The sequence below is a fragment of the Pan troglodytes genome, chromosome 8, assembly GCF_028858775.2.
Source record: "Pan troglodytes isolate AG18354 chromosome 8, NHGRI_mPanTro3-v2.0_pri, whole genome shotgun sequence".
Taxonomy (NCBI): Eukaryota; Metazoa; Chordata; class Mammalia; order Primates; family Hominidae; genus Pan; species Pan troglodytes.
Genome location: NC_072406.2, coordinates 122,348,933 through 122,364,812, shown reverse-complemented (window position 1 = coordinate 122,364,812; position 15,880 = coordinate 122,348,933). Strand labels below are relative to the sequence as shown.

Sequence of the window (15,880 nt, the reverse complement as noted above, 5' to 3'; positions counted from 1 at the left end):
CAGATTATTATTCTAAATTCGAGTTTTATTTTTGTTGATAAAAATCCCTTTTAAAAACAAATATATCTTGGAAAAGTTAATTCTATATCATCTTTCAATGAAGCCTCAGGGAATAGACAGAGTAAAGGAGGAAAAAGAGTAAAGAGAGAGTGGAAGAAATAATTTGAGAAATAAACAATGTTTATTAGTCCTTTGGGCTAATAAAGAATATCTATTAGCACTTCCAAAGCTATTAGAAGATGATGAGGAAATCATGCCTTAAGTGAAGTAAGGTAGGGTAAGAAACCAGTCTGAAAGTCTTATATCTAAGTAAATAAAATAGGAACAAATGACTTTTATTGGAGATTACACACAGCCCAGGTAATAAAACCACATGTGTTATACCTATGCCACAGCTAGATGCTAGATTAAACAACTTATAATGGCATACCAAAGTAATACTATGAGTGATGCACACATCTTCTGTGAGGGTTTTAAAAAAGGTTATCAATGAGTCAGAAATAATCTGCAAAATGCATTAAACAAAACTGAATCAAAGATTTTTTTTTTTATACTTTTAAGTTTTAGGGTACATGTGCACAACGTGCAGATTAGTTACATATGTATACATGTGCCATGTTGGTGTGCTGCACCCATTAACTCATCATTTAGCATTAGGTATATCTCCTAATGCTATCCCTCCCCACTTCCACCACCCCACAACAGGCCCCGGTGTGTGATGTTCCCCTTCCTGTGTCCATGTGTTGTCATTGTTCAATTCCCACCTATGAGTGAGAACACACGGTGTTTGTTTTTTTGTCCTTGCGATAGTTTGCTGAGAATGATGGTTTCCAGCTTCATCCATGTCCCTACAAAGGACATGAACTCATCATTTTTTATGGCTGCATAGTATTCCATGGTGTATATGTGCCACATTTTCTTAATCCAGTCTATCACTGTTGGACATTTGGCTTGGTTCCAAGTCTTTGCTATTGTGAATAGTGCCACAATAAACATACGTGTGCATGTGTCTTTATAGCAGCATGATTTATAATCCTTTTGGTATATACCCAGTAATGGGATTGCTGGGTCAAATGGTATTTCTAGTTCTAGATCCCTGAGGAATCACCACACTGACTTCCACAATGGATGAACTAATTTACAGTCCCACCAACAGTGTAAAAGTGTTCCTATTTCTCCACATCCTCTCCAGCATCTGTTGTTTCCTGACTTTGTAATGATCGCCATTCTAACTGGTGTGAGATGGCATCTCATTGTGGTTTTGATTTGCATTTCTCTGATGGCTAGCCATATGTAGAAAGCTGAAACTGGATCCCTTCCTTACACCTTATACAAAAATTAATTCAAGATGGATTAAAGACTTAAATGTTAGACCTAAAACCATAAAAACCCTAGAAGAAAACCTCGGTAATACCATTCAGGACATAGGCATGGGCAAGGACTTCATGTCTAAAACACCAAAAGCAATGGCAACAAAAGCCAAAATTGACAAATGGGATCTAATTAAACTAAAGGGCTTCTGCAGAGCAAAAGAAACTACCATCAGAGTGAACAGGCAACCTACAGAATGGAAGAAAATTTTTGCAATCTACTCATCTGACAAAGGGCTAATATCCAGAATCTACAATGAACTCAAACAAATTTACAAGAAAAAAACAAACAACCCCATCAAAAAGTGGGCAAAGGATATGGACAGACACTTCTCGAAAGAAGACGTTTATGCAGCCAAAGACACATGAAAAAATGCTCATCATCACTGAATCAAAGATTTTTAAAGCTCCATTCCAAATAGTTACTAAAAAGAGTCCCTAGTCCAGTGTTAATGGTTTTCGCCAGGTTTCCAATGAAGGTCTCCCAAGGACCACATTCAAATGAAATAACTATAAAAGCCACATGTTTATCAATATTTAATCCATGGGCCCAAAACATACTCTATGATCTAATTTAGAGTAAACTTCAATTTAAGGTTTTATTTTTAGGATCCTCAGAAGTTTCATTTCTTAGTCTTTTTTGTTATGTTTAAAATAGCCAGATATGTCCTTCCTTTATCCATCCAGATCTTTAATAAATCAGAAATAAAAGGCAGAAAAGAGATTCTTTAAAACGAAGGAGTTTCTACCACTAACTACCAAAATGTCTTTGACTAGACCACTCAACTTTGAGTTCCAGTTTTATCCTTCACTCAATACTAGAGCCATTGTCTCCTATACATGCCTCAAATGCTAGGCACTGAGGATACAAAATTGAACAAAAACAGTATCTTTGCATTTGGGGCATAGTCATTTGGCAGAAATAATTACAATGCTACCTATTCAGCCTTACAATAAGAGACAAGAACACAGCACCGTGCAAAGTAGTAAAAGCCACTGAGTCTGCCTGAAAAACTATGCTAAGCCTTTTCAAGGGGATTTGACATTTAAACTTACTTGCAATGAGGCAGTTGGGCTAGCCAATCTATTTTTTGTTAAAGGGAGGACAAAAAGTTGAAGGTCATGAGATCTTATTTGTCAAAAACAGCTGGTACATATGATTTCAGTTTGTTATTAATCTAATCTCTCTCATTTTTTTTTTAAGACAGGGTCTCACTCTCTGTCACACAGGTTGGAGTGCAGTGGCATGATCATGGCTCACTGAAACCTTCAACTCCTGGGCTCAAGTGATCCTCTTGCCTTAGCCTCCTGAGTAGCTGGGACTGCATGCCACCACACCAGCTAATTTATTTTTATTTTTTTGGTAGAGATGGAGGGCATCTCACTTTGCTGCCCAGGCTGGTCTCGAACTCTTTGCTTCAAGCGCTCCTCCCACCTGGGCTTTCCAAAGTTTTGGGATTACAAGCATGAGCCACCATGCCTGGCTGCTATTAATCTAATCTCTACACCAAAAAGAAAGTATTTTACTCTTACAATTCTTATGTTCTCTTCCAAATTTGTCCTCTTCTTCTATTTCTTTTCTTGATTAACAGTAATATCATCTAAGACTCAACTATCCATAGCTAACTAATCACCAATTTCTATTGACTCCATTCCATACTCTTTACTTTGTCTACTTCTATCTCAGTGGCCACCATCATCTCTTACCTAGATTACTGCAATAGCCTTCAAAAGCATCTTTATGCCTCTGGTATCCCTTCTCCCAACCAACCAATTCTTCAAGCTGTAGCCAAAATGATATTTCCAAGACACAGGCTGATCATATGATAATCCACTTTAAAATTATTTAACTGCTCCCTATGGGTCTCAGGAAGTCTAAACTCTTGGGCATGGTAGACAAGACTCTTCAACACCTGGCATGCTTTACTCATGTTACAATCTTTTATAGTCACACTGAACCTTTTGCAGTTTCCTCAGTATACACTGCTCACTCACCATCCTCTGCAGAACTTTCCAAGACTCCCTTCAAAAAGGCATCAGGTGACCTTCCAAAATATCTTTCAGTACCCTCTAGTACCTTCTGCTTCTCCATTACCATACTTACCACATTATATAGTACTTTAATTACCTGTCTTTCCCTTACAAAGTTCTGAATTCCTTAAGGACAAAAACTATCATATATATTCTTGTATTTCCTATATAAAGCATTCTGCCTGCCTGGCACTGACATACAGCTCATGTTTGATAAATAGTTGTTGAATGCATGAATAAATGAATGAATGAATGAACAAATTACAAAGGAAGAAAAATTCAATGCCCTCCAATTTGTAATGCTTATTACCTACTCTTTAGAAATCCTACCTTTAGCAAAACTACATTTAAACCATGAGCTTGTAACAATTAACTCATTTTCAGAGACAGAAATAAAGGCTATACCTAAAACTCAAATTCGAGTAAGCTTTAAAAATGTATTTACGTCTTCTAGCTGCTATAAGCTTACTATTAAATCATTTTTTGGAGAAAATACATATATATCAGGTTCACAATAGGCTATACATCTGAAAAATAAAATTACAACTACATATGCACTATTACATTATTTTCACAGGTAAAATGGTGAGTTTGCTTTTAAACATAAGTGAAAGCTGTACCTCATCACTGACTCACCGATTCTTTTCCAGCTCATTGTGTGTAGATCTAAAAGAAAAAAAAAAAAAAAAAAAGCATTAGCCATGCTTTGTTGCTAAAGCTATAGAAAGACAGATTAGTTACTGCTATGCTACACCTAGTGAATTTATTTAACAATGCAACACATGGTCAGACTTCTACAAGCTCACTCATCGAGAGGAAATAGTCTACATTCATTAGGATTGTTTATTCAAATATAGTATTTTCAGTTAACAACTCTAAACAGTCTGAAACTGGAGTTTCATTGTTATTTTAATAAAAGTAATACTAGCACATGTTCTCCCTACTTCTAGCATCCTAGATTTTGTTGATCTGCAGATGTTATATAAGAAATTTTAAACATAATCCTGTTTTTATTTAAAAAGGAAAAAAAAAGTGGGTGTACTTCCATGTCCTCCTCTATCTCCATCTACCCACTTCTAAACAGAGAAAAAAAAGTTTTGGCTAGCACAGAAGCTGAAAAAGGCTTGCGTTACTGCTTAGTGATACAGGCAAATCCAAGTCTTCCCACCTTATTTTGTGAAACAAAAACAAGAAAAAGTTATACATGAAAGAAAATTAATATAAAGAAAAAATATACTAATAAAATCAAGAAACGTGTTTTACAAGACTGGATAATTCGAAATGTTAGCAATGGTTATTGTTTAGTTTTGGTGACTTTTTTCATTTTGTTTCTCATTATTTGTTTTAAATGATACCTTCTATTGAACAAGCACAGCATCTGGGGAACAGTGGGATAAGCAGTTAATATATCTTATTTTATCCCTAAAACAACCTTTATTTTATAAACAAGAATACTGAAGCTCAGAGAAGTCAAGAAATATACTCCTCTCCCAAGAGTATAAAGTGGCAGCCATGATTTCAATCCAGGTCTATCTTAACAATCCCCAAATCTTAACCACTCAGTGAGAAGCAATACTGAACAGAGGTTAAGGGCACAGACTCTAAGGCCAAACTGCCTGAGTCCAAATACTGTATGGCCTCAGTAAAGTCCCTTCATTTCTCTGTGCTCGGTTTCCTCATCTATGAAATAGGAAAAATAACAGTATTTGCCTCATATGATTGTTATAAGGACTAACAGGTTTATGCTAAATAGCAAAATATAATGAACTCTAAAGTTAGCTACTATTAGAATTGTTATACTAGTTCCCTAGAATTAACATGTGTTACTTTTGCAATAACTTAACATTAACAACAACAGGAATTTTATGAAGGAGAATTTAAATTCCTGTCACTAGAACTAAAACTTTAATCATTTTGTAGATTCTGGTTAATGTCAAATGCGTAAAGAATATTTATGGCTTTAATCTGATTATTTCAATGGATATTTAATAATCAGATTCTCAAACCTTAAAATTAAGAGTGCTTTTGCTGGTCTCATAATTTGTGTAAATTTTACCCACTGTCTTAGCTTAAGGGCCAAAAGACTTCTTTGAGTTACTGTCTCCTATCCACCTTTTGCTTCATGAGTAATTTCATCAAGTCCAAGAGACATGAAATGAAAAAGACTGATATTCATTTAAAAATATTATCTTAACAAAAGGACTTCTCCTTTGAGGGAAGTAAATAGAGTCTTATGATGTTTCAAGAATTCAGATAGAAGAAACTATAAAAGCACAGTCAGAAATCCTAGTTTAACAGAGACTCGGAGCTCAAAATTCAATAAATTATAACCACAGTGTGCCTTTATCACCATAAAAGTGTTTATTTAAAATTTTGTTAATCTTTGTTTGAATTAAATGTTAATCAGTCAAGTTAGAAGAGGGAAAAGGCCTATTTAAAGACGTTTAGAAGAAAAAATATAATTCAAAATTTGAATAAATAATCAATAGTAAGATTCCCCACCCCCACTGGTGAGCAAGTTTTGGTTTAATTGCCTCTCTCTGAGAAGAAAACTAAAAACAAAACAAAAAGACAATGCACATATAAAATACTACAGTAAGTAATAAATGGAAACATTGTATTTAGAGAAGCGTAGACTATTTGCCATAAACTTATTCTAAACAGCCATAAACTTATTCTAAACAGTCTGGCAATCCCACTGACAGCCATCAGTGCAAGAGATAATATACTCAACAATAACCAATTGTTGAATTCCAATATTATATTGAGTCTATTATCAAAGCTAGCTCCAAAAGATCATAATCTGACCCACTGCTGTGAACAAAATTAAAACAGCAGGTTCTTCCTGCCTGCCAAACAGACATTTCTTTATTATCTTTTTTTAAAGAAAATGATAGCTAAGATTATGAACCTTTTCACCAAACCAGGAAATGCATGCCACATTTAATTATACCACCAGCAAAATTTAGCAAGATTTTCAAATAACGAGAAGCAAAAATGATCATAAATATACAAATCATTACCATGTTGCCATGTTCTTCCAATTTTTTTTACAAAAGCATCAATAGTGTTTACTCCTATTTTGATGGGTTTTTACCTGTAATGTCAAGTCAACAAATACTGAGTACTTTCAGTGTTCAAGGCTGTCTTACACTACAGGAAATCAAAGACAGTCTCCATTGGGTAAATTAAGATATGTTTAGCAATAATTATAACTGAAGGCAAAATAAATATACAAAGAAAGGTACAAAGTATTGTGGGAGCTCAAAAGAGACAGTTTACTTCCAAATGGCACTGTAAGAAAAGCTTTAGAAGGGTGGCATTTGGTCTAAGGCTTAAATGATAGGTACATTTGCTACTAGTAGAGTCTGAAACTGTTAAGGAGATGCCATTCCAAGTGGAAGGGATAAGATAAGCAAACAAGTCGAGTTGTGAAGTCCAAAGCAAAACCAGCAAACAACACAAAAAGATCATAAAGACCCATGGTGTTAGAGAAAGAAAGTCCTGAATCTAAATATTAACTCTGTCACTCACACAGGCTGTGTAACTTTGGGACAAATTATTTAACCTCGCTGGTTTACAGTTTCCTCATCTGTAAAACTGGAGTATTACACATGCCTTGGCCAGGTTACTGTGAGAATTAGAGAAACAGATGTAAAAACATCTAGCTCCTAATAAGTAGTTAATAGATGCTAGCTACTGTTAGTATTTTTATTACTTTTTTAAAAGACTAAAATTATGTTACCCAAAACGTTATTAACTATACTACATGGGTCAACAAATTGATAGGTTCTCAATACTACTTTGAATTAGCCTGGAAATAAGCAAACAACAACCATAATGATGGAAAGAGAAACTGAAAGAAAAGATAGGTGACTGAAGCTACTTTATCATTTAGTCAGCTGTGAGGACAGTACAAGGTTTAGGAGTATATTACAGAGAGAGATGCCTAATTATACGCACACAGAGAAAGTAATCCAAACAGTACAGGCGATAAACAAGTAATTAAATGTATCACACACTAGCACATTCAGTAACAACCCCTTTGCTTCTCTGAGCTATGTGTCCAACCAAGCCCTTCCAATAATGTTCCATTGAAATATTCAATTATGATAAATTCCCTGTGTAAGGCTGAGATGTTCTGAATAACCCATCTAGTTAGCCCACTTTTCTTCTCCCAATAAAATGCACCTCTGAGAGCAAACACTAATGAATTGTGTCTTCCTTTCAAACACCCTTACCCTGAATGCTTAACAACTTCCAATGACAGAGAAAAAGACATTTCTATCATTTTATCATTGAATCACAGGTAATCTTTTTCGCAAACAGCATCCCTTTAAGAGAGGCATCCTAATGTATTCCCTATTTGAATGGGAGTCATTATCTATGAAATGTGACTACCTTAACCAGATATGTGACTTTTCATTGACTACAACATAGCTCCAATACATAAACTTGTGATTATTTAGGGTGTAGTTTGGTGGTAGTCAAAGAAATGAACCATAGAAATGAAACTACACGAAATGGTACAGTTTGGCTCAAGAGTAGTACCACTGTGGAAAGAAAATAAAAATCCCCACTCCAGAATTTCAATACTCTCTTCTAGCAAAAGAAAAGACCTCTAATTTTGCAGAAATAATGAGCCAATCCCTACTTTGTTAACATTTTCATCATTTAACTTACTTTCTAATCCTAAAGTGCCTCACAGATGTTGCCCTCCACACAATGAAAAGAGCATATTCTACAAAGCTAAATTCTAACTAACTGGTATCCTAAAGCTTACAATTCTTACACATATATGTAGAGGGCAAAAAAAACAGAAAATTTTAGCTATAGTAGAGCAGGTATCTTTCAAGGATATACCAAAGGGGTTGAGATTGAAAATATACTGGGATTAGTGGAACAGTAAAACTTCTATTTATTATTATTCTTCTTTTAAGACGGTAGTTTTGTGCATTTGTTTCCATCGAAAAGTACATCTCATTTTTAAAAACCATTAAAAACAGTAAAATTTGAATACTATAAACTTTTAGAAAAAATGCCTCATAAGAAATGTATTGCTTCTTTCTTAACAATGACAAAACAATTACCACCACAATAACTAAGCCCACGAACATCAAGTATCTAAACAGGATGCACAACAATAACTATAATCAATAACCTTTTTCCTTAAAACTTACATATCAAAGCTGGATATATGTATACTTTATGACTAAGTATTTCCACTTACAGGCATATACCAAGCCAATATATGTTTACATGTTCACCAAAGGACATACAAAAGAATGCTTGTATAGAACTATTCATACTGGCCCCAAACTGGAAGCATTCATCAATAGTAGAATGGATAAATTGTGAAATATTCATACAATGTAATATTACACAGCAATGAGAATAAACTAACTACAACTATTGTGCAATAACATGGATTAATCTACACAATTTCAACATAATGTTGAATGAAAAAAGCCAAACACACACAAAAAGTACACACTACATAACTCCATTCACATAAAGTTCAAAACTGGCAAAACTAAATTATGGCATAAAAAGTTGGAATTAAAAAAAAAAGTTGGAATTGCAGTTACCTTGGAGAAGGGGTGACAGTGACTGGAAAAGTCAGGAGGGGGCTTCTAAGATTTGTAATATTTCTTTGCTTTTGTAAAAATTCATTGAGCTGTACACAGGATTTGTATGCTTTTTCGTATGTGCATTTTACTTTGGTAAACAGGAAAAAATTTTTTAATAGTATACAAACTGAATTCTTTAAAAATCAATTCTTACTTCAAATATAGCAAACACCCTAATGTAAGTCCTTGACAAATCTTTTGGCATACTACATCTCAAACAAATGTGCTTTGTAAAGGATGATTTTTAACAAATCTAAAACTACTGAAATCATACAGAGTAAGTTCTCCAATCACAATGAAATTTAATTAGAAATCAGCAACAGTAAGCTAATTAGAAAAATCCCAATATTTGGAACGTAAATCACAGCTCAAAGAACAAATTGCAGAGAAATTAGAAAATATTCTGAACTTAATGACACAACATATCAAAAGTTGTTGAATGTAGCTAAAGCAGTGCTTAAACACAACTGTTTAGCTTTAAATCCTTCTGTTGGGAGGGTAGTGTCCAAAATCAATGATCCAAGATTCCACCTTAAGAAAGTAGAAAAAGGAACAAACTAAACTGAAAGAAGTTGAGCAACGGTTCTCAACTGTAAGCAATTTTGCCCACCAACACATCTGACAATGTCTGGAGATCTTCTGGTTATCACAACCAGGAGGAGGCTACTGGCATTTTGTGAGGAGATGCTAGGAATGCTGCTAAACATCCTATGATGCACAAAACAGAATTATCTGACCCCAAATGTCAAGACTGCTAACGTTGAGAAACTGAAGTAGAGAAATATAATAAAAACCAAGGACAGGAATGAAAGACATAGAAAATGAGAAATGTGAATATCAGTAAAATTGAAAGCTGACTTTAAAAAATCAACACATTGATAAACTACCTCTATGGCTGATGAAGAATAAAATACAAAAATTACAATACAAAAACAGTATTGAGTGTACATCATTACAGATTCTACATACATCATACATTAAAAGGATAAGAGAATATTATTAACAACTTTATGCCAATAATTGTCCACATCATCTAAATTTGATAACTTAGATGATATGAACAAATTTCTTGAAAGATACAAATGATCAAAACTGACTCAAGAAGAAACAGAAACTCTGAATTGCCTTTCATCTATTAAAGAGATTAAAATAATAATTTTAAAAAAAACCTTCCCACAAAGAAAACTCCAGGCCTGAAAGTTCTTCATTGGCAAATTTTACCAGGCATTTAAGGAATAAATAAAACCAATCCTACATAAAATCTTTGAAAAAATAAAGAGAGAGGGAACATTTTCCAAATCATTTTATGAGACCAGTATTAGCCTGATACCAAAACCTGACAAATTACATAGAAAACAAACAAAACAAAGACTAACATCTCTCATGAACACAGACACAAAAATTCTAACAAAATTTTGCCAAATTGAACCCAATAATATACAGAAAGTACCCTAGTTCCTGGGACAGAGCTTCTAAAACCTTGAAATTTTCTGAGTAATTAGGAGTGTCTTCATTATTCATGGTGGGTCTTCGGACTACACCTGAGTTTATGCCAAGGAGAGATAACTCAGGATAGGGGATGGTCACATCAGAAAGACCAACCATGTGATTAGAGGGTTGGGGCTTTGAGTCACTGATTCTGGCCCAACACAGGGGAGAGAAGTACTGGGAATTCACAACCATATAACCAATGATTCAATCAATCATGCTTATGTAATAATATCCCAATAAAAACTCTGGAACCTGAAACTTGGGTGAGTTTCATGGTTGGTAAACACATAAATGTGCCAGGAGAGTAATGCATCCTGATTCCATGGAAAAAGCACGGAGGCTCTGTGTCCAGGTTCCTCCCAGACCTCTCTCTCTGTGTCTGGGCATTTGGCTGGTCCTGATCTGTATCATTTATAATAAAACTTGCAATTATAAGCATAGCAGCTGGACATTGTAGCGCATGCCTGTACTCCTAGCTACTTGAAAGGCTGAGGCAGAAGGACTGCCTTGAGCCCAGGAGTTTGAGGTTGCAGTGGGCTTTGATCTCACCACTGCACTCTACTCCGGGTGACAGTTGAGACTCTGTCTCTAAACACAGACAAAGTGTAGCACTTTCCTGAGTTATAAGTAGTTCCAGCAAATTATCAAACCTGAAGGGGCTGTAGGAACCTCTGAATTTGCAGCCAGTTGGTCAGATGTGAGAGTGGCCTGAGGACTCCTGAACTTATGGCTGGCATCTGTAGCGAGGGCAGACATGTTGGGGACTAAATCCTTAAACCTGTGAAGTTTGTTTTAGCTCTGTGTTGTTAGTATCAGTACTGCAACAGTACAAAATACAACATGAATAAGTAGGATTTATTTCAGGAATGCAGGTTTAAGACTCAAAAATCCATCAATGTAATCCTCCATATTAACAGAATAAAAAAGAAAATGACAGTATCACCTAAATAGATGTAGAAAAAGCATTTAAATAAAATTTACCATCCATTCATGATAAAAACTCTTAGCAAATAAGGGAAGAAAGGAATTTACTCAACCTAAAAGGCATCTAAGAAAAACTATAGTCACACTCAATGGTCAAAGAATGCATTTTTTCATAAGATCAGGAACAGGGCAAGAATGTCCACTCTCATCACTTCTATCCAGCACTGTACTAGAGGTTCTAGCCAGTGAAATAAAACAAGAAAAGGAAATACACAGAAGGAAATGGAAGAAATAAAAATGTCTTTACTTGCAAACAACATTACTGTCTATTTAGAAAATCCTAAGGAATATACAGACTATTAGAACAATTAAGTTTAGCGAAGTCAGTTCACAAAACCAAAATGCCAAATTTAATTGCTATTTAAAATAGCATCAAAGAATACTTAAGGAAAAATTTAATAAAGTATGTGTATGACCCATACTCTGAAAACCTAAAAAATACTGCTGAAATTTGAAAATATCTAAGTAACAGACATACCATGTCTGTTAATTCATGTTAATGAATTAGAAGATTCAATAGTTAAGACATGTTGGGTTTCCCCAAATTAATTTATAGATCCAGTGCAATCCCAATAAAAATTCCAGCAGGCTCTGTTGTAGAAACTGACAAACTGATTCTAAAATTTATGTAAAAATGCAGGCCACGCACAGTGGCTCACGCCTGCAATCCCAACACTTTGGAAGGTAGAGGTGGGAGGACTGCATGAGCCCAGGAGTTCAAGACCAGCCTGGGCAACATGGTGAAAGCCTATCTCTACAAAAAATATAAAAATTAGCGGAGTGTGGGAGTGCACACCTGTAGTCCCAGCTCCTCACTCAGGAGGCTGCGATGGGAGAATCACCTGAGCCCGAGAAGGTTAAGGCTGCAGTGGGCCATGATCATGCCACTGCACTCCAGCCTGGGTGAAAGAGTGAAACCCTGTCTCAAAAAAATAAATTAAAATAAAAATGCAAAAGACCTAGAATAGCCAAAGGAACTTTTGAAAAAGAAGAACCAAGTCAGAATACATTCATTACCTGATTTCGTAACTTTTTGAAAAACTATAATAATTAAGACAGTGTGGCATTAGAATAAGGATGAATATTTAGATCAAAGGATCAGAACAGAAAATCCAGAAATAAGGCTCACAAGTCTGTGGTCAACTGATTTTCACAAAGGTGCCAAGGCCATTTAATGAATAAAGTATAGTCTTTTCAACAAATGATACTGGAACAACTGGATGTCCATTTGCAAAAAAAAAAAAAAAAAAAAAAAAAAAGAACTTCAACCTTTACTTCACACCCTCTACAAAAATTAACTCTAAATGAATTTTAAATCTAAATGTAAACCCTAATATTATAAACTGCTAGAAGAAAATAGAGAAAAAAAATTTTTTTGAGATGGAGTCTCACTCTGTTGCCCACGCTGGAGTGCAGTAGCATGATCTCAACTCACTGTAGACTCCACTATCCGTGTTCAAGTGATTCTCCTGCTTCAGCCTCCCAAGTAGCTGGGATTACTGGCGCGTGCCACCATGCCTGGCTAATTTTTGTGTTTTAGTAGAGACGGGCTTCACCATTTTGGTCAGGCTGGTCTCGAACTCCTGACCTCATGATCCGCCTGCCTCGTCCTCCCAAAGTGTTGGGAACACAGGCATAAGCCACCACACCCGACCAATAGAGCTTATTTATTTATTTATTTTTTTGAGACAGAGTCTTGCTCTATCACCCAGGCTGGAGTGCAGTGGTGCAATCTCGGCTCACTGCAAGCTCTGCCTCTTGGGTTCACACCATTCTCCTGCCTCAGCCTCCCGAGTAGCTGGGACTACAGGCACCCGCCACCATGCCTGGCTAATTTTTTTGTATTTTTAGTAGAGACAGGGTTTCCCCATGTTAGCCAGGATGGTCTCGATCTCCTGACCTCATGATCTGCTGGCCTCAGCCTCCCAAAGTGCTGAGATTACAGGTGTAAGCCACCGTGCCCGGCCAAGCTTATTTTTTTTTAACTAATAAACCTCATCATGAAACTGAGGCAATAATTTACCATAAAGTACTCAGAGATGAGAGTAAAATATCAATGTTTTTCTGTAGGTGATTAATAATAAACAGTACTACAAAGTATCTCATTTGGAAACATCATTCCTTTGGAGAATATTTGCTCTCATGTACTTTTTAAAAATCTTCATTTCTGGCATATTAATCTGCTGTTAGTCAAAGAGTATGACAGTCAAATTCTCATCTTCTATAGCAAGAAAAGCTTCTCATTTAGAAATATGAAAGCAAACAACAGAAGAAGCTGTGAAATTATCGGAAGTGGTAGTCTCTAAGAAGCAGAAATTGGATGGAGAGAGGTGGGGCATGGGGATGTTATTTTCCTTTATAAGCTATTTAGTATTAATTGACTTTTTAAACTATATACATATATTACTTTTATAAAATGTTAAGAATTTAAAATAACTAGTTCACCTGGTAGCAGCAGAAATTAAGAAGCATCTTATACATTCTAAAGTTAAATATTGTTTGTAAAATAATATTTCTTAGGTAAGGCAGCAACACTAGAAACTACAGAGAATTTTGAAGGTTAAAATAATTGCTCTTAAACATATTCTCGAAGTTAAAAAACACATTAAGGTAAACAACTAATTATCTAGACTACTTCATTTGTTAACAAATTCTATTACAGAGCAATATTCTAAAAAACCTTTAAAAGTACAGAAAATATCAGCAATTTCCTAACTCATCTGACTTCCAAAGGTAATCATTTTAAGAGTCAGGCATGAAATAAACATTCAGTAAATAACTGTTGGGGGGAAAATGAGTGGTACCATAGATGTATAACACCTGCATCTATGGGGAGGAGCTGAGTATATTAATAATAATATAAAAGTTAGGAGCAACTTCAAAAAAATAGGTTTGATATTATGGGTAATGCTGTTAATTATGGTACCACTAACTGTGTTTTAAAATGTAGGAAACCAAAACAAAAAAACAATCTAACAAAAAATGCATGTTTATATTTCATCAGCACTATAAAATCACACTAAAAATGGGACCTGGAAATACACTCTGTCAAAGCATACCATCAAGCCTCTTTGATTAGATTAGTATCTAGAAAACTGTCCTTACTGAAGAAATGACAAAGAATCATGCTATATTCAAAAGCAGGCAATGTTCTTTCATTTGCAAGGAGAAATCTAGAAGAGAAAGCTTTCTTCCAGTCAACAGTACTGCCTGATTATAACAATGATGCATATATTGCTTAAAATCCAGCTTGACAATAAAGTCAACCATCATCTACAGCTGTAAGGCTTAAGCAATCACCATCTCTAAGCCACATGTGCTTTAATCATAAAATGAGTGATAATATTTTGTCTTCATAAATCAGAGAATTGTACTAAAGAATTCCCTTTCTACATTTTGTGATCTTCTACATCATATATTCAGTATTTTGACAAAAATGCCTTTCATCGACTAGGAACAGAAACAGCTGTCCTACTGACTTACAAGGCATGATCATACAAGTCTCCTTCAATACTTCCATAGAGGAATATAACCTTAAGAAACCCAGCAATAGCAAACTTACACTTCAAAGAAGCATTTAAAGGAAAGCCTGAGTTTTTTTAGTAAAGGCATATAAGTAATTCTTGGGAATTTTTCATTTAAGTCAATTTTGGTAGAAGATAGACTATCACAAAACACATTTCACTGGATGTGTTAATCACTCAAAATGCAGAAAATACTTAAGAATAATAACAACATCATTAAGAGTTTAACTGCTACTAATCTACATTTTTGTCCTGAAACTTTGGGAGTTTTCTACGGAACAAAGACCCAGAAACTATTTTTTAATATAAAAAAATTTGAAAAACACAGAATAGTAGAAAAAAATTACACAAAAATAAAAATAAGGGTTCATTCAATTCTTCTGTGAACAAATAGGTTCACGTAGAATAAAGAGAAGATAAAGCATCTCAAATTACTACTGGAAAAAATCCTTTGAAACTATCCTAGGAAAATAATTCACCACCATCCCTCTCCCCAGAAAAACTAAAAATCCATGAAGATAGCCGAAAAGGATGCAAAGCTAAAAAATAACAATACAATAATTCTATCTAAAATAAGACTAAAGCATTTCTTTATTCTACAGTTTAAGAAAAATTAAACTAAAGCCTTATAAACAACAGAAAAGTTGTTTTTTAGTGTCCTCAATCTTAGAAAGTGGAACTGAGATACTGCTTTTATGAGATTCTTTAGTATCCATAGGACACTAAAGAGAAGAAATATATCAGCTTGAAATTAAAGCATAAATTGGCTATTTACTACTTCCCAGATTACCTTAAAACAATGCAATTACTATGTGTGTGTCACAGGCTCATATGAATATTTATTGCCAAT

The 15,880-nt window shown here is 34.8% G+C and overlaps 1 protein-coding gene across 4 annotated transcripts in view; it reads right to left on the bottom strand.

The window, feature by feature from the left end:
- MXI1 (MAX interactor 1, dimerization protein) overlaps window positions 1–15,880 on the bottom strand; it is a 78,979-nt gene that overhangs the window by 37,698 nt on the left and 25,401 nt on the right. For 2 of the 4 annotated variants that reach the window (XM_016919308.4, XM_016919310.4), the window contains exon 3: window positions 4,038–4,067. The exons of the other annotated variants lie outside the window; for them this stretch is intronic. In XM_016919308.4, the coding sequence (XP_016774797.1) occupies window positions 4,038–4,067 (30 nt within the window). The remainder of the gene's footprint in view (window positions 1–4,037; window positions 4,068–15,880) is intronic. 4 annotated transcript variants of the gene reach the window in all.